Source organism: Bos mutus, chromosome 5 (assembly GCF_027580195.1).
Source record: "Bos mutus isolate GX-2022 chromosome 5, NWIPB_WYAK_1.1, whole genome shotgun sequence".
Taxonomy (NCBI): Eukaryota; Metazoa; Chordata; class Mammalia; order Artiodactyla; family Bovidae; genus Bos; species Bos mutus.
In genome coordinates, this window is record NC_091621.1 from 21,655,462 (window position 1) to 21,675,107 (window position 19,646).

Below are 19,646 nucleotides of genomic sequence, written 5' to 3' on the forward strand. Positions count from 1 at the left end.
TTGTCTGGCCACATGTGATTGTTCACAGCCTCCCAACCATGAGAGGCACGAGATGCTTTAAACCTTCTAAAAACAGGTTCTTTAGAGAAGTTAGAAAACTATTAGTATAGTAGAGTGGGCTGATTAGAAATTGTATTGGTGAAGGGTTTTTCATTTGTTGAGCCAATGTTTGCTGCTAAGTCTCCACATCCCCTGCCCTTATACACATTAATGAATATATAGAAGAAATAAGTATTAACCTTTGATATTAATCACACTGGACCTTAGGCTAAGTAAATTCTTTCCTTAATTAAAACCCACTACACCCTCACCCTATAGGAATGTAACTTTATCCGGTACCTTCGGAAGGTGGCGTCTGTTTTAAAAAATAATCACCCCTGGAGAAATAAGTGTTCTGGTTGACTGACCACTGTCACAAGGAGAGGGTCATAAATTGTTAGCAGGCCCCCTGGCCAGAAGATGATGTAACACCCCTAAGACCTTCGTATACATTTGTATAAAGCACCTGACTTTTATTAAAGTCAGGACTGCTGACCCCATGTGACTTTTGTATAACATCTCAGTGTATAAAAACAGACCCTAGAAAATAAAGAAATGGGATCAGTTCCTCAAAAGACTGGTCTCCCCATGTCGTTCTTTTTGTCACCTTCTGGCTGAATCCCCATCTGGAACGTGGAGGCTCGTCAAGCCTACTAATTATGCCTGGGCTTCTAAGATCTGACCAGGGAGGCCTTAGTGTCTCCTCTCCTTTGGGAGAACGGGAGGACGCCTGTGGCCTACGTAGGTGATGTAAATTCCTTATTTTGGAATTTTATTAGCTTTCCACATAAACCAAGTTATTCAGCTCTTTTCTCCACTGAATTTTCCTACTGAGCTATCCTTATTCTATTACTCTTTATATCTCTAATTAACATTTAATTAAAGCCAGTGTATTTGCTGACGCCGTCTCTCCTTTGAATTTCCCTGGATCCACTGGGGCTGGACCCGGCAGGAAAGAAAACTTAGTAATGGTGATTAGATCCCACAAATCATGATCGGGTAAATTTAAAAGGCTTCAGTGTACCTATATCTGATTCTTGTTGATGTATGACAGAAAACCACAAATGTCTGTAATGCAATTATCCTTCAATTAAACAAATAAAGTGGGAAACAGGAGGGAGGATATGGGGGAAGAGGTTGTTACCCTCAAAGAGCTTACAACATCTTCTGTAAGGGATGACCGTGTCTTTCAGAAATGCTGGCATTCTAGATTTTCTTCTTCCCAAGCCACACACCCTATGTCCCTAAACAAACAGTCAGAGGTGTAGGAATGTTGACAGGACTGCATATTGCCACAGAGTATCGCTTTCCTACTTGCCTGACGCTGGGCGAAAGTTTCTTCATACACCTAGAACCCAATGTGATGCAGGAAGAGGTAAAGCTCATCCCTAACCTGTCACAGAAAACATCCTTCTCTGTTTCACATCCACTTCATATCCTGAGATCTCAAAACTTCTCTATTTCTCAAAAGAGAAAATGTTTATTTCTTTATTTCACTAATTATATCACTAAACTATAAATTTTAAAAAACTGGTTAAGGAAGAATAAATAATTCACCATATTCCCTTGCATTTCTTCAAGCTACAAATCTATAGCACAGATTGAAAATCTGTGCTTTCAACACCTTGAAAATCTTTTCCTTTATCCCTTCCAAATTTTATGACTTTTCCGAACAAGGCTTCTTCTGCCTTTGACATTTTCCTTTATATTTAGATGGAACCTGAATCCAATCCCAAAGAAAGGCAATGCGAAAGAATGCTCAAACTACCGCACAATTGCACTCATTTCACACACTAATAAAGTAATGCTCAAAATTCTCCAAGCGAGGCTTCAGCAATGTGTGAACCATGAACTTCCAGATGTTCAAATTAGTTTTAGAAAAGGCAGAGGAACCAGAGATCAAATTGCCAACATTCACTGGATCATTGAAAAAGCAAGAGAGTTCCAGAAAAATATCTATTTCTGCTTTATTGACTATGCCAAAGCCGTTGACTGTGTGGATCACAATAAACTGTGGAAAATTCTGAAAGAGATGGCAATACCAGACCACCTGACCTGCCTCTTGAGAAACCTGTATGCAAGTCAGGGAGCAACAGTTAGAACTGGACATAGAACAACAGACTGGTTCCAAATAGGAAAAGGAGTACATCAAGGCTGTATACTGTCGCCCTGCTTATTTAACTTATATGCAGAGTACATCATGAGAAACACTGGGCTGGATGAAGCACAAGCTGGAATCAAGATTCCCTGGAGAAATATCAATCACCTCAGATATGCAGATGACACCACCCTTATGGCAGAAAGTGAAGAAGAATTAAAGAGCCTCTTGAGGAAAGTGAAAGAGGAGAGTGAAAAAGTTGGCTTACAGCTCAACATTCAGAAAACTAAGATCATGGCATCTGATCCCATCACTTCATGATAAATAGATGGGGAAACAGTGGAAACAGTGCCTGACTTTACTTTTCTGGGCTCCAAAATCACTGCAGATGGTGACTGCAGCCATGAAATTAAAAGACGCTTACTCCTTGGAAGGAAAGTTACCACCAACCTAGACAGCATCTTAAAAAGCAGAGACATTACTTTATCAACAAAGGTCCGTCTAGTCAAGGCTATGGTTTTTCCAGCAGTCATGTGTGGATGTGAGACTTGGACTATAAAGAAAGCTGAATGCCAAAGAATTGATGCTTTTGAACTGTGGTGTTGGAGAAGGCTCTTGAGAGTCCCTTGGACTACCAGGAGATACAACCAGTCCATCCTAAAGGAAATCAGTCCTGGGTGTTCATTGGAAGGACTGATGCTGAAGCTGAAAGTCCAATATTTTGGCCAATATTTTGATGTGAAGAGCTGACTCATTTGAAAAGACACTCATGTTGGGAAGGATTGAAGGCAGGAGGAGAAGGGGACGATAGAGGATGAGATGGTTAGATGGCATTACTGACTCAATGTACACGAGTTTGGGTAGACTCCAGGAGTTGGTGATGGACAGGGAGGCCTGGAGTACTGTGGTTCATGGGGTCACAAAGAGTCGGACACGACTGAGCGTCTGAACTGAACTGATAGTGGTTTAACAATGTTAGTTTCAGGTGTACAACAAAGCAGTTCAGTTAAACATACACAGGTATCTCTTCTTTTTCAAATTCTTTTTGCATTTAGGTTGTTACAAGGTATTAAGCAGAGTTCCCTGTATACAGCTGCTTTTTGTTGGTTATCCATTTTAAATATGTAAAATTAAATACTATAAATGTTTATGTTTAAATATGTAAATTTAAATATGCAAAATGGATAACAAAAGCCTAGTATATAGCACAGAGAACTCTGCTTAACATTCTGTAACAAACTAAATGCAAAAAGAATTTTAAAATCAATAGATATATGTGTATATATATCACTGAATCACTTTACTGTACACCTGAAACTATCACAATATTGCTAATCTCCTATACTCCAATATAAAATAAAAAGTTTTAAAAAAACTAAAATTGTCTTAAAATCTTTATCCTAATCAATAATTATCTGTAGTGAGAATTAACCATCTCACTGCTACCCAACTACCCTACATCATCAAATATAAAGTCACGCTTCTGCTGAATTGCTGTGCACATCACTGATGTATCCCGTCCCCTCCACCCCAACCCCCTGGTTTTTTGTTGCACTGCATGGCACCAGAGACAGTGGAAGGGTAGAGTCTTAACTATTAGACCGCCAAGGAAGTCCTCCCCTCCCTCCACTTTTTTGATGTTTTTAACATAAAAAACTCCTATGATAATTTCTTTTTTCATGGGGACTCTAATGTAATTTTACAGAAAATTTTAGGCTTTTTTCAATCTCCAAGTAAGATGAGGGTGATGTTACACATGAAGTCTTGTGGAAATACTTATTTTGACTTATTCTGACTTCATGAAATTTACTGGGGATGAAGAGGTCGGCAAAGGAGGGAGAAATTCATCACATGTATTCTGGAGAGAGCCCAGGCATCTTCCTATCACCATCCTCATGTCTGTAAACTGTCTGCAAATGAAATAATGATGTCACTTTATCCTGTTGCCCCACTTCTTGCTTATAATAATATTTGCCCCTTTTTTCATCCTTATCTTTCTTGACCTCTGTGGTCCACGTCATAGTTACTTCTGCTCCTGACAACTCCTCTCTCTTCTTGGAATATCTTTGAACTTGTAACTCCTGAATTCTAAGCTTCCCAAGACTTACTCCCAAACTCCAATTCCTTCTCTCCAATTCCTTCTCTCCTTCTCTCTTCCTACAAAACATTCCCCACTGCAAATTTAGCATCCTCAAAAGTCAAGTTGCCATTTATGCCCATCCCTTCACCTTGAATCTGTTCCTGCTCCAGGGATCCACTTTCAAGGACCAGCACCCAGTGGCTGAGACCTGGGGTCTCCCACTCTCCCTGTACCACACAATTTGTCACCATGTCACCACAACATACCTCTCATATCATCTCTTTTGAGCCCGTCCTTTGCTCTCATGTGTTCAACCACTAAGTCATGTCTGACTGTTTGCAACCCCATGGACTGCAGCATGCCAGGTTTCACTTCCTTCCTGGAGTTTGCTCAAATTAATGTCCAATGAGTTGGTCAAACTACCACACAATTGCACTCATCTCACATGCTAGTAAAGTAATGCTTAAAATTCTCCAAGCCAGACTTCAGCAATATGTGAACTGTGAACGTCCAGATGTTCAAGCTGGTTTTAGAAAAGGCAGAGGAACCAGAGATCAAATTGCCAACATCTGCTGGATCACTGAAAAAGCAAGAAAGTTCCAGAAGAAACATCTATTTCTGCTTTATTGACTATGCCGGAGCCTTTGACTGTGTGGATCACAATAAACTGTGGAAAATTCTGAAAGAGATGGGAATACTAGACCACTTAACCTGCCTCTTGAGAAACCTGTATGCAGGTCAGGAAGCAACAGTTAGAACTGAACATGGAACAACAGACTGGTTCCAAATAGGAAAAGGAGTACGTCAAGGCTGTATGTTGTCACCCTGCTTATTTAACTTATATGCAGAGTACATCATGAGAAACGCTGGGCTGGAAGAAGCACAGGTTGGAATCAAGATTGCTGGGAGAAATATCAATCACCTCAGATATGCAGATGACACCACCCTTATGGCAGAAAGTGAAGAGGAACTAAAGAGCCTCTTGATGAAAGTGAAAGTGGAGAGTGAAAAAGTTGGCTTAAAGCTCAACATTCAGAAAACTAAGATCATGGCATCTGGTCCCATCACTTCATGGGAAATAGATGGGGAAACAGTGGAAACAGTGGCTGACTTTATTTTTCTGGGCTCCAAAATCACTGCAGATGGTGACTGCAGCCATGAAATTAAAAGACGCTTACTCCTTGGAAGGAAAGTTATGACCAACCTGGATAGCATATTAAAAAGCAGACACATTACTTTGTCAACAAAGGTCCATCTAGTCAAGGCTATGGTTTTTTCAGTGGTCATGTGTGGATGTGAGAGTTGGACTGTGAAGAAAGCTGAGGACCGAAGATTTGTTGCTTTTGAACTGTGGTGTTGGAGAAGGCTCTTGAGAGTCCCTTGGACTGCAAGGAGATCCAACCAGTGCATCCTAAAGTAGATCAGTCCTGGGTGTTCATTGGTAGGATTGATGTTGAAGTTGAAACTCCAATACTTTGGCCACCTGATGCGAAGAGCTGACTCATTTGACAAGACCCTGGTGCTGGGAAAGATTGAGGGCAGGAGGAGAAGGGGACGACAGAGAATGAGATGGTTGGATGGCATCACCGACTCAATGGACATGGGTTTGGGTGAACTCTGGGAGTTGGTGATGGACAGGGAGGCCTGGCGTGCTGTGGTTCATGGAGTCACAAAGAGCTGGACACAACTGAGTGACTGAACTGAACTGAGTTGGTGATGCTATTAAACCATTTCATCCTCCACTGCCCGGTTGTCCTTTTGCTTTCAATCTTTCCCAGCATCAGGGTCTTTTCCAATGAGTCAGTTCTTTGTATCAGGTGGCCAAAGTATTGGAGTTTCAGCTTCAGCATCAATCCTTCCAATGAATATTCAGGGTATTCCCTTTAGGATTGACTGGTTTGATCTCCTTGTGGTCCAAAGGACTCTCAACTTCTCCAACACCACAGTTCAAAAGCACCAATTCTTCAGCACTCAGCCTTTTTTATGGTCCAACTCTCACATCCATACATGACTACTGGAAAAACCAGAGCTTTGACTATATGGAGCTTTTGTCGGCAAAGTGATATCTTTGTTTTTTAATATGCTGTCTAAATTAGCCATAACACAAGCTGGAATCAAGATTGCCAGGAGAAACATCAATAACCTCAGATACGCAGATGACACCACCCTTATGGCAGAAAGTGAAGAGGAACTAAAAAGCCTCTTGATGAAAGTGAAAGAGGAGAGTGAAAAAGTTGGCTTAAAGCTCAATATTCAGAAAATGAAGATCATGGCATCCGGTCCCATCACTTCATGGGAAATAGATGGGGAAACAGTGGAAACTGTCAGACTTTATTTTTTTGGGCTCCAAAATCACTGCAGATGGTGATTGCAGCCATGAAATTAAAAGACGCTTACTCCTTGGAAGGAAAGTTATGACCAACCTGGATAGCATATTAAAAAGCAGACACATTACTTTGTCAACAAAGGTCCATCTAATCAAGGCTATGGTTTTTTCAGTGGTCATGTGTGGATGTGAGAGTTGGACTGTGAAGAAAGCTGAGGACCGAAGATTTGTTGCTTTTGAACTGTGGTGTTGGAGAAGGCTCTTGAGAGTCCCTTGGACTGCAAGGAGATCCAACCAGTGCATCCTAAAGTAGATCAGTCCTGGGTGTTCATTGGTAGGATTGATGTTGAAGTTGAAACTCCAATACTTTGGCCACCTGATGCGAAGAGCTGACTCATTTGACAAGACCCTGGTGCTGGGAAAGATTGAGGGCAGGAGGAGAAGGGGACGACAGAGAATGAGATGGTTGGATGGCATCACCGACTCAATGGACATGGGTTTGGGTGAACTCTGGGAGTTGGTGATGGACAGGGAGGCCTGGCGTGCTGTGGTTCATGGAGTCACAAAGAGCTGGACACAACTGAGTGACTGAACTGAACTGAGTTGGTGATGCTATTAAACCATTTCATCCTCCACTGCCCGGTTGTCCTTTTGCTTTCAATCTTTCCCAGCATCAGGGTCTTTTCCAATGAGTCAGTTCTTTGTATCAGGTGGCCAAAGTATTGGAGTTTCAGCTTCAGCATCAATCCTTCCAATGAATATTCAGGGTATTCCCTTTAGGATTGACTGGTTTGATCTCCTTGTGGTCCAAAGGACTCTCAACTTCTCCAACACCACAGTTCAAAAGCACCAATTCTTCAGCACTCAGCCTTTTTTATGGTCCAACTCTCACATCCATACATGACTACTGGAAAAACCAGAGCTTTGACTATATGGAGCTTTTGTCGGCAAAGTGATATCTTTGTTTTTTAATATGCTGTCTAAATTAGCCATAACACAAGCTGGAATCAAGATTGCCAGGAGAAACATCAATAACCTCAGATACGCAGATGACACCACCCTTATGGCAGAAAGTGAAGAGGAACTAAAAAGCCTCTTGATGAAAGTGAAAGAGGAGAGTGAAAAAGTTGGCTTAAAGCTCAATATTCAGAAAATGAAGATCATGGCATCCGGTCCCATCACTTCATGGGAAATAGATGGGGAAACAGTGGAAACTGTCAGACTTTATTTTTGGGCTCCAAAATCACTGCAGATGGTGATTGCAGCCATGAAATTAAAAGACGCTTACTCCTTGGAAGGAAAGTTATGACCAACCTAGATAGCATATTCAAAGGCAGAGCCATTACTTTGGCAACAAAGGTCCGTCTAGTCAAGGCTATGGTTTTTCCTGTGGTCATGTATGGATGTGAGAGTTGGACTGTGAAGAAGGCTGAGCACCGAAGAATTGATGCTTTTGAACTGTGGTGTTGGAGAAGACTCTTGAGAATCCCTTGGACTGCAAGGAGATCCAACCAGTCCTTTCTGAAGGAGATCAGCCCTGGGATTTCTTTGGAAGGAATGATGCTGAAGCTGAAACTCCAGTACTTTGGCCACCTCATGTGAAGAGTTGACTCACTGGAAAAGACTCTGATGCTGGGAGGGATTGGGGGCAGGAGGTGAAGGGGACGACAGAGGATGAGATGGCTCAATGGCATCACTGACTCGATGGACGTGAGTCTGGGTGAACTCCGGGAGTTGGTGATGGGCCGGGAGGTCTGGCATGCTGCGATTCATGGGGTCGCAAAGAGTCGGACACGACTGAGCAACTGAACTGAACTGAACTTCCTTCCAAGTAGCAAGTGCCTTTTAATTTCATGGATGCAGTCACTATCTGCAGTGATTTTGGAGCCCAAGAAAATAAAATCTGTCACTGTTTCCACTTTTTCTCCTATTTGCCATGAAGTGATGGGACCGGATGCCATGATCTTAGTTTTTTGAATGTTGAGTTTTAAGGCAGTTTTTTCACTCTCCTCTTTCACTGCCATTAAGAGCTCTTTAGTTTCTCTTCACTTTCTGCCATTAAAGTGGCCGGTGAAGTTCAGTTGCTCAGCCGTGTCTGCCTCTTTGCGACCCCATGGACTGCAGCACACCAGGCTTCCCTGTCCATCAACAACTCCAGGAGCTTACTCAAACTCATGTCCATTGAGTCGGTGATGCCATCCAACCATCTCATCCTCTGTCATCCCCTTCTCCCTCCTTCAATCTTTCCCAGCATCAGGGTCTTTTCCAGTGAGTTAGTTCTTCACATTAGTGGCCAAATTATTGGAGTTTCAGTTTCAGCATTAGTCCTTCCAATGAATATTCAGGACCGATTTCCTTTAGGATGGACTGGTTGGATCTCCTTGCAGTCCAAGGGACCCTCAAGAGTCTTCCTCAACACCACAGTTCAAAAGCGTCAATTTTTTGGAGCTTAGCTTTCTTTATAGTCCCACTCTCACATCTATACTTGACTACTGGAAAAAACCATGACTTTGACTAGATGGACCTTTGTTGGCAAAGTAATGTCTCTGCTTTTTAATATGCTGTCAAGGTTAGAGTGGTATCATCTGCATATCTGAGGTTGTTGATATTTCTCCCAGCAATCTTGATTCCAGCTTGTGATTCATCCAGCCCGGCATTTCACATGATGTACTCTGCATATAAGTTAAATAAACAGGGTGACAATATGCAGCCTTTTTCATATTCCTTTCCCAATTTTGAACCGTTCAAAATTGTTGTTTCACGTCCATTGTCCACATCTGGTTCTAATTGTTGCTTCTTGACGCCTTTGCTCTTACACTGCTTTATTTGGAGCTTCATCATTTCTCATTCAGATTTCTGCATGAGCCAGACTTCTAAGTGTCCCAGCTTCTAGGCGTGCTCCCCTAGTCCTTTCAAGTCAGCCTCCCCACTATCATGAGTCTGTTACACCCTGGTCTAAAGTCATTCTTTAGAAGTCCAGTTTTTCAGGGCACTGAGTGACTCTCAGCTGTGAACGCTGCTCACTGCTCTGGTCTTATACCCCTCCAAGCAACTACACTTGCCCCCGACACAGAAAGCCATGCCCCACTGCTCCCACGCCAGCCTAGCTCTGCACATGCTCACTCCCTCCATCAGGAGCTCCCCTTTCTCTTATGTGCTTGGTTAATTCCTATTCAATTTTCAGCACAACAGGGCAAATATCACTTCTTCAGGAAGGCTTCCTCTCCTGTCTCCGCATCTCTACTCAAGGAGGGCAGGGACTGTCCTGAATCCATCTCCTCAGTCCCAAGGTCCCAGTGTGTGGACTCAGAGCTCAGCACACATTTACTGAGTGAAGGATGAGAATCACAGGGGGAAGGCGGAGACCTAGCTCACTTGTGTTCTGCAGATGCTTTCTCGCATTGAGCCCTGTACTGTCACTGCCCTTTCCTCGGTGCCACCATATATGAGTCATGGGATGTCTTCAGATAGAAAAAACCACTAGCCTGTTCTAAGCAGTGTATTTAGTGACCTCTGCTAGCAAACTGTTCATTCAGCATAGCAGCCAAAGTCCTGATAACAGCCCTGAGGTCCTACCAGACTGCCTCTCTCCCCTATTAGCTTTCTGACAGTGTTGCTTACAACCCAATTTTTTTTTTGGTCATGCTATGTGACATCTTCCCTGACCAGGGATTAAACCCGAGCCCCCTGCAGTGGAAGTGCACAGTCCGAACCACTGGACTGCCAGGGAAGTCCATTGTCTGTAATCCAGGCTCTGCTATGTCTGTTCCAGCTGCATGGGCTCCTAGCTGATCCCTGAGAATGGCAGGCCTGGTCCTGCCTCAGATCTTGCAGCTGCCGAGGGTTGTCAGGATGCTCTTCCTCCCAAAAGCTGTGCTCTCAGGTCTTTGCCCCAGCGTCACCCCTGACACCTCCTTTGACCACCCCTGCACCTCACACTTCCTATTATTCCCGCTTCCCTACTTTGTTTTCTCCAGAGTGCTTATCTGCCCATGCTATGTGTTTTGTTTGCCTCCCTTAAAGAACACAAGCTCCCTGTAGGGAGGGACTGTCCTCTGTTTATTTCCTGCTGAATCCTCAGCATCCAGTTCCTACAACACAGCCCATGCTCACGAGTCATCTGGCACACGAGACTACGCTCTTCAAGGTTTTAGAAAGAGCACAAACATCAACAACGAAAACAGACAACCGAATTCTAACATGGGCAAAGGACGTGAACAGACCTTTCAGAAGATGTATGTGGCCAGTAAGAAGTACATGAAAAGATGCTCAACATCACTAACCATGGGAAATATATACCTACAAATGAGATAGCACTTTGCACTCATTAGGGTAGCTATTATTTCAGAAAAACAGAATTTAACAAGTGTTGGCAAAAATGTAGAGAAATTGGAACCCTTGTGCACTGCTGGTGGGAAGGTCAAATGGTGTAGCTGCTGTGGCAAACAGTATGGTAGCTCCTGAAACTACTGACCAGAACCACCATATCACTCAGCAATTCCACTCTGGGTATATATCCAAGAGAATCAAAAGCAGGGACTCAAACAGGTACTGAACACCCACGTTCACAGCAGCAACGTTCATAATAGACAAAAGATGACAGCAACGGTCCCTCGATGATGAAGACATAAACAAAATGGCATGTATACATACAAGAGAATATTATTCAGCCTCAAAAAGGAATAAGATTATGACACATTCTACAACACGAACGATCTCTGAGGACATTATGATAAGTGAATATGACAACTACAAAAAGACAAAAATTGTATGATTCCACTTATAGGAGGTATTTGGAGTAGCCAAATTCACAGGGACAGGAAATAGAATGGTAGTTGCCAGGGACCGGAGGGGGTGGAGGGGAAAGGGAGAAAGGAATGGGGAGTTAGTATTTAGTGGGGACAGTTTCAGTTTGGGATGATGGAAAGGTTTAGGAGATGGATGATACCGATGGTTGTACAGCAATATGAATGTATTTGATGCCACTGAACTGTACACTTAAAAATGGTTAAAATGGTAAGCTTTATGTGTATTTTTCCACAATTAAAAAAAAAAAAAGGCAACACAGCTCTTGCCTTGAACTCTAATAAGAAGCCTAATATACAGCGCAGATAGACGTGAAGCCGCTGTGGCTAAGGCAGGAATACAGGCTGAGATGTGCCTGCTTTTCACTGCATATCCTTGCTGCCTCCCAGAGGAGCATGGACCCCACATGAACCATCACGAAGGAGTGTCCTGGCTCCATTCTAAAGTGCTTATGTGCTGGTTTCACTGTTCTTAAGGAAAGGAAGTTAAATAGTTACTCCTGGCTCCACTTCTAGGAGGAACTTAGCAACAAGGAAATATGCGATCATCAACTGGCTTGCAGCCAGATGTCAACACTGTCTTATTTTTACAGAAGTCACTTTATATCCCAGTGGCAGAGAGGAATTGCCGGGGGAAAGAGCAACATTAAGTCACTGGCACCCATATCCAATTATCATTAATGTCTCACATTTTCTGAGCCCTTTTCCATAATAATTCAATCCTCAAAAATAATTCCATCAAGAAGGTATGGAAAAAATTGTGTGATTTCCAATTTAAAAATGAATGAAAATTCAGTGGGCATTATTCATAGAGGATTACAGAAATGGAACTGACTTTAGGATAATAATCGCTAACATCAATCAAGGATTTATTAATGATGACACCAGCTCAGGACTTTGCATGGACTGTTGGATTTCATACTTCTAACTAGCCTCTCCTGGGAGAAGGCAATGGCACCTCACTCCAGTACTCTTGCCTGGAAAATCCCATGGATGGAGAAGCCTGGTAGGCTGCGGTCCATGGGGTCGCTAAGAGTCGGACACGACTGAGCGACTTCACTTTCACTTTTCACTTTCATGCATTGGAGAAGGAAATGGCAACCCACTCCAGTGTTCTTGCCTGGAGAATCCCAGGGGATGGGGACCCTGGTGGGCTGCCGTCTATGGGGTCACACATGGACAGAGGGGTCTGGTGGCTACAGTCCATGGGGTCAGAAAGAACTGGACAGGACTGAGCACACACACATTGTTAAACTGAATAGCTTTACGCAACAGACTGCTTTGAACTGTCTTACTCTAGAGCGCATGCACTTAACCACTATTATTTTGTCCTGCTCATCTGGGTCCCCGACTCTTCCTTTTTGGGAGAGGCCTAATCAGTGCTTCCTTCTGCCTTGAAACAAGTACAACTGATGAGTCTCCATAGGTCACTGTGTTTTTTAACCCTAAGCTGAACTAATGCTAACAAAATAAAAATAAATGAGTACCCTTCTTAGTCACTAAGCATAAATGCAACAAGACAATATCACTTCAACTAAGGACAGGTTCCTAGATCCTTTACAATCCTATAAAACTTTACAAACAAAAATATCCTCAAGATCATTAGAACAAACAGTCCCATCTGGGTCATCCCGTTTCATGTCTCCTGATGGTGGACACAGTGCTGATTGTTCCCTATACTCTGCTAAGAGCTTCTTCAGAACTTTCCAAGGATGTCTGCTTTGGTCTCCGGAAACTGGAGAGAGGAGAAATGCTTTGTGGTCTGTCAGCAGGGCATTCAGTCTGGAGGGCCACCCTATAGGATGCAAGGGCTTTGGGCCAACTGAAACAAATATTAATTTGGAAGAGCATCAAGCACAGGCTCCAACTGTGCAACTCTAAGGGACACGTGAGGGGAGGACAGGGGCAGAGTCGTAGCTGGGCTGCAAGCTGACGGCTAGAGTTACTCCACACCTCCTGGGAGGCTTCTGAGGATGACCAACTTCACAAAAACCTGGAAGTGCTTCTTTAAAACCATCTACCGCTACACATACTAATTCTTGCAACAAAACTCCTATGATGTGGGCATTTTCTCTAAGTGCTGAGAACTTAAACACCAGCTTTTCTGAACCCCATGTATCACCTTTGCTGTGAGTGTGATGCCCCGAGCCCAGACCCACCACTCTACAAACACTGGGCCGTGGCTTTTCTCTTTTCCATTCTGAACATTCCACAGTGGGGCCAGAGTGTGTGGGTTCTTCTCACCCGAGAGTGGGGGTGAAGGAAAGTCTTACCGAGTTCTCCTTCAGCTGCAGCCCCTCCCCGTTGGGAAGCGAGGACCGTCTCTTAGCTGAGTTCCTGTTTGGGGTTGAGGTAATGGCCCCTGCTTTCTTCTTCACAGTGAGCACCTCACAGCTGGCTTGGTCTTCATTGTGTGTGCTCTTCCCAGCGTTGATGACCCTGGAGGAGAAGCCAGAAAAGCCGATCAGACTAACGCCCTATGTCATAGCTTGGTGGAGTGAATAGACTTTTCAGTGGACTTATATAAGCACATGTTAAAACATTTGATGAAGCATTGTTCAGAGCTCAGTTCACCTTTCCAGGTGTCTGATAACTGTGATCAACCCCACTAATCCATTTCTAGTCAAAACACACGAGATAATCAGTCTTCTGCCAATTACACTGAAGATAGATGTCTGGCTCAGGGAATTCCGCTGCATTTTTCCAAGTGATAAAGAGCAAAAACCTCCACCAATCTTATCAAAGAACAAAGCAGTAATTTACAGCACACTATAAAATCCTAGGGAACAAAGAAGTATATTTCATGACCACTTTCACTTTACACACAGAGAAGTGAATGGATCAAAGGTTTATTCTTTTAAACTTATCTTCTCTCCTTTATCTTTTCTCCAGTAGAATAACACTCCTTACATGGCATCATCACAATGGACTGCAGGGCACGCTGATTTGTACATGTGGCCTTATGATCTCATGGCATGTTGATACTACTTTGATCTAATTACTAATGTTTTGAGCATAGGAATGCTTCAGAAAAACATGCTACATCATTTATAAAGCTTTTTTGTGTATCAGGTGCCTGCAGACTGAACTCTTGGGTTTCAGCACCATTTTCTTATTAAGTAATGAAGCAGCAGCTAAAATAGTTTTCCCGAAAGAGAGATCTCCTTGATTTGCCATTGCTGTGTTTTCTTTACAAAACTTCAACAGTGTCACAGTACATGGCAGAGTGAGGGTGGAGGATAAGGACTCAGTGGCAAAAAAAGAAAGATGCTTTTGTTTTAATAAGGTAAGATAGATGGAAATCCACTCTGAAAGTGTGGTGTATACATCACTCTATTAGTCTTGTACTCCCTCCTAACGATTAATTAGAGGATGGTTGTTTTCAAACACCTTTTATTAAACAGTTTTACATTCTGAAAGAATTATTAACTCAGAGTAAACTGCAAAAATGGTATACAGTCTCAAGCACTCTTCACCCAACTTACCCCAAAGCAACATTTTCCATCACTCAAGAACAACATCAAAAGGAGCAACTGATTCTGATCCAGCACTGTCAGCCAGACTGCAGAGCTTATTCAAATGTCACCATTTTTTTTATATCAAATGGCTTTCAGTATTGAAAACTGTAAGCCAACACATACATGCTACAGTCAAACAGCAAACAGAGAGCAAATTGAGATGTGAGAACTGTACGACCTCAGGGAGTGTGTTTTGAGCAGTTTTCTACCAAACCCTGGAATTCTATGGAGGTGTTTCAGGTGTTTTCACATTTACTTTAAATTTATTTTTTAAAGGTATAAGCATTTTGGGGAAAAAATGCAATAATTTAAAAGTTCATTCCCATCTCTTACATGTAAACAAATATACGCTAGTCTACATATTTTGGGCAGCTTTGGCATAATAAATAAGCCTTCTATCTTTTCTCTTCAACTGACTGATACCACTAGATTGGAAGGAGATCTTTTTTTTTTTAAACGACCATTTGCAATTACTTATCTGTATGTTAAAGGGAAACAATCATAAAAGTCATCTATTATCTCTATTTCAAATTTCTATTCATTGAAACTGCTTCATCATTCTTACTGAGTTTAGTATAAATTTCAACTGAAGTATATTTTTATAAACAAAAGTCTTTTATCCTCATTTTACACATGACAGTTTTGTGTAGGATTTTTTTTTAAAGTAGATTGTTGCTTATTGAGTTTGAAAATCCTTGTCCTTAGTGGGGTGGGAACAGTCCTGTGCAAGGAGGTGGGATCCCTGCTGATCTCTATGAGGTCAAATTTGCCTCCGATGTTTATCACACCCTCTCAAGGAAGAAGGGAGAAAGAGTTCAAGGTCTAGTGTTTGGTCCCACCTTCACTCTCTCCTGTGAGCAGGGGGAAATCTTCATACCGTTTCAGAATACAATGCAATTCTTAAAGACACAGGCTACCTGCATAAGACTATTAGTACCACTATGCTTACTGCCCAAGCTAAGTAAGTTACTCCAGGTGCCATAGCCAGGAAGTACGGCAGCTGGAATTCAGTCAGGCCTCCCTTGACCCCCAGCCCAACTTGGGGGTGTGTGTGTGTGCTTAGTCACTCAGTCATAGTCCGATTTCTTATGGAAAATCTGAACAACTTTTTTGGCCAACCCAATACACAGAGCTTTGCATCAATCTGTGGCAGGCCCTGCTAGACTGTGTGAGGAAGCAGAGAATAGCAGATCAGGTGAGCTTGGGTCCAGGCTTGAGAGAAAGGGGATTCTCTTCCTGCTTCTAAGGCTACTGGAGAAAGCACCCAGAGGAAGGATAAAGAATGGATGGCTCCGATCTGTTTGTCTCTAGCGCAGCCCATGTTTCGTCCAGAGGTTTGCCACCGGAGCTCCTAATACATGCATTTAACTGGAGTATTCCTTTCACATAGATTTTTTGAGAAACAAACCAGGCAGAGGAAGGACATTCAAAATACCACCTGCCTCCTCTCAGTCAGTGATAGTGACTCCCAAGCAACATGTGTGGCGTGGATGGTGACATTACACCCCCATGGTCACCCACAAGCATCTTTCCCAGGGAAAGCTGAAGGTGGAGGTGCAGCTGGGAAAACAAGTCCATGACCATCGTCCCCTCCATACTGTCCTCTGACCAAAATCCGAGCTTCTATTTCTGGAACTTGGCATCACCCTGACCATTGGCACCTAAACTTATGCTTTAGTTGGGTTTTTTCCCCCAACAAAAAAAAGCATCGCTGATCTCCAATAGCTCATGCCAGGCTGACTCATCTGCCACTGCTCTTTTCCAACAATCAACAAAGCTACTATAATTACACAAATCATGAATCACTGTCCCCTGGAGGTGCAGTGTCTCCCATCTTTCTTAGTGGATATTAAACTCCAAAGTTGACCTAACTTCAGCAAGAGACTCTAGAAACTTTATGCATGAGAAACCCAGGGACAGGGAAGATTGTAACTTACACAAGGTCACAAGAGCTAAATACAGCAGAGCTGTGGACACTCTTCTGAGTTCCAGCTCTTTCTCCTTCAGCTCTTGGCTGTTTTATTTTCCTATTGTGTGCCTATTCTTATCAGCACTTGGTTGCAAGGGCTGTCCTGCAATGACTCATCACAGCCGGGGAACCGTGAAGAACAATCGAGGGTGGACTTCCTCTGCCATTTCACGTGAATACAGCTTGTGAATGACACTGATGAAATATTAGAAAGGTCAACCTAGAGAGAAGACAGCAGCCCCAACCCTGGAAGCCTATTCAGTCAGATATCTGATTATTACTCAGATGATAAAGTCATATTAATTTAAAGCCACTGCCTTTTTAAAACATACAGCTGGATCCCCTGGTGGTCCAGTGGTTAAGAGTCTGCCTGCCCATGCAGGGGACATGGGTGCGATCCCTGATCCATGAAGATTTTACAAGCCACAGGGCAACTAAGCCCATCCATCACAACTAATGGGGCTCTGCTCTAGAGCCTGGGAGCCACAACTATGGGGCCCATGGGCCGTAACTACTGAAGCCTGTTTGCCTAGAGCCTGTGCTCTGCAACAAAGACCCATAGCAGTCAAAAGAAATAAAATTAAAACACACACACACATACAACTGTTATCTCATATTTCATATTATTTTAAATTCCTGACTCTACAGCTTTAGTAGAAAGACCTGATTCTTATCAATTAACTTTGGCTTTAAAAAGCTTGATCTCTATCAACTTACATATTTCATTTTGTTCTTCAAAGGCCAATGCTTTGTTTACTAAATTTAAATAAAACCTCCAATTCCTCTAAAAGTAAATTGAGAAAAACTTTCCTGAGTTGAGACGTATCATGCCGTCAATAGATTCAACAGTATTTTTTATGTGAGTAGCTATATTAGTAGCTACATTCTCTTCTTGTCCTAGGCTCCAGGAAAAAGTCAGAACTATCTTGAGATCACCCAGAATGACTTTGAGATAGGCTTTCTTTATCTAAGCAGTACTCACCCATGATACCTATTTTGAGGATCTCAAAAAAAATGTTGCTGGGCCATGAATCATCTCTTTGGTGTCATTGTTTTCCAATTGCCTACAAAGGGGGAAAACATCTTCCCTGAAATTAAACTGGAGGTAATAAAGCACAATGGTTAAGACCATGGGCTATCCCCCCAGAACACAGCACACAGCAGGTGCTCAACAAGCATCTGTTGAAAGAATGAATGCAGAACTCAACTCTGCCTACTCCCTAGATGTGGAGCAATAATAGTATCTTACATTTGTTGAGAATTAATTATGTGCCAAGGACTGCTGTTAGCATTTGATTAGCACATGTAGTGATTAACTCATGGAATCCTCTTGTGGACTGAGTTGGCCACCACTGCTCTAAAGTCACAGCTACTGGACAGTGGAGTGCTTGGGCAAGTCGCTTAACTTCTGCAAACCTCGGTTTCTTAGCAGTACTTCTTGGGCTAAATTCTGGGAGTTACTAAAATATACATTCTGGGGAGAGGAGATATTAGTCATCTTAACTGAAGAACTGGGAAATTCTGAAGTCAGGACTAACATTCAAGGCGGAGAACTGTGAGAGGATGAAAGCAACTTTAGCTGCTATGTCTTCAATGTGGAAAGTTTACACTCTGTTTATTCTTCCCTTAGAAGATGAGGATATGCATGCCCTGGGAGACCCATGACAAAGTTAGAGTCATTCATGGATTGCATTAACCCATCAGTCTACCTTCAATGGGACCAAAACACCTAGATTTTTTTTCCCCTTGTAAAAACAGGTACATATGGAATTTTAAGGACTGGAAGTCCAAAATCCTCTGTGTGTATCAGACACAACTTGAAGCTATGACCTGAACACCAGGCATAGATGTGACTATGAGACCGTAGCAGTGGAAGACGATGTAAAAAGAACAAGTGATTCATTCTGTGCTGCTATCACACACTTGGAAAACCTGTTTTCCTTCTTTCTGTTTGTGAAATACTCTAGTCACAAAAAAAAAAAAAAAATCAACTCCACCTAAATTTCAGCAGGTAAGTCCTGGTTTTAATGGCAACCATTCAATGATCAAGTTATCTGCCTTCCCATCTGCTCAAAACCTTGACCTTAAGGACATCCACTTAATAATATAACAGACACAACAGGTTCCTGTCACTAAATTCAGATGAGTAAATATTCTCAACTCTTCTCAAGAAGTGAGCCCCCGTCACAGAAGCCACTGGTCCACAGAAGTCACAATGGAACTGTTTTCAACAGGATTTACAAGGACAATCAAACCACAATGGGGAGTCACAGTTGGTATGTTTTCAGAGGATTCCCACGCATCATGGGTGTCAATTCATTCATTACCAACCTGTTCCCCTTGGGACCATGAGGTATTCAGCAGAGGCATCGCAGAGGCATCAACAGAGACAATGGTCAGAAAGGCCAAGTTCAAATTTGCTGTGTGCTCTCGGACACAGTAAGCTTACTTTCTGTCTCTAAAATGGGGATAATAACACTTACCTCCAATTATAGAAGAGACACTAAAACAAAATGCCCTAGCATGAAAAGTATTTAACAGTACCTGGCGCACAATGAGTACTCAATATTACTATTTAATAATAACATATCCAACACAAGCTAAGTGCTCCTGTGTTGGGCCCAGAGGACTTTATGCAGTTGTGTGAGTTTGAGGGGAAATTCTTCTTCCCTCTTCTTTCTGTCAGTGTCCCTCTGCCAGCCTCAAGGGCACAGAATCACCTCCAGGTCTCAGTAACTACATGTGGCATATGTATGACACTTCCTAGAACATGGGACCTTTCTTGAGCAAGGCTGCCTGCTCCTCTGAGCG

At 42.7% G+C, this 19,646-nt stretch overlaps 1 protein-coding gene across 1 annotated transcript in view; it reads right to left on the reverse strand.

Annotated features, from left to right (window-relative positions):
* Positions 1–19,646, reverse strand: part of PPM1H (protein phosphatase, Mg2+/Mn2+ dependent 1H) — a 306,473-nt gene that overhangs the window by 189,699 nt on the left and 97,128 nt on the right. Inside the window, exon 2 of the mRNA XM_005886919.3 lies at positions 13,622–13,787. Coding sequence (XP_005886981.2) covers positions 13,622–13,787 — 166 coding nt within the window. The remainder of the gene's footprint in view (positions 1–13,621; positions 13,788–19,646) is intronic.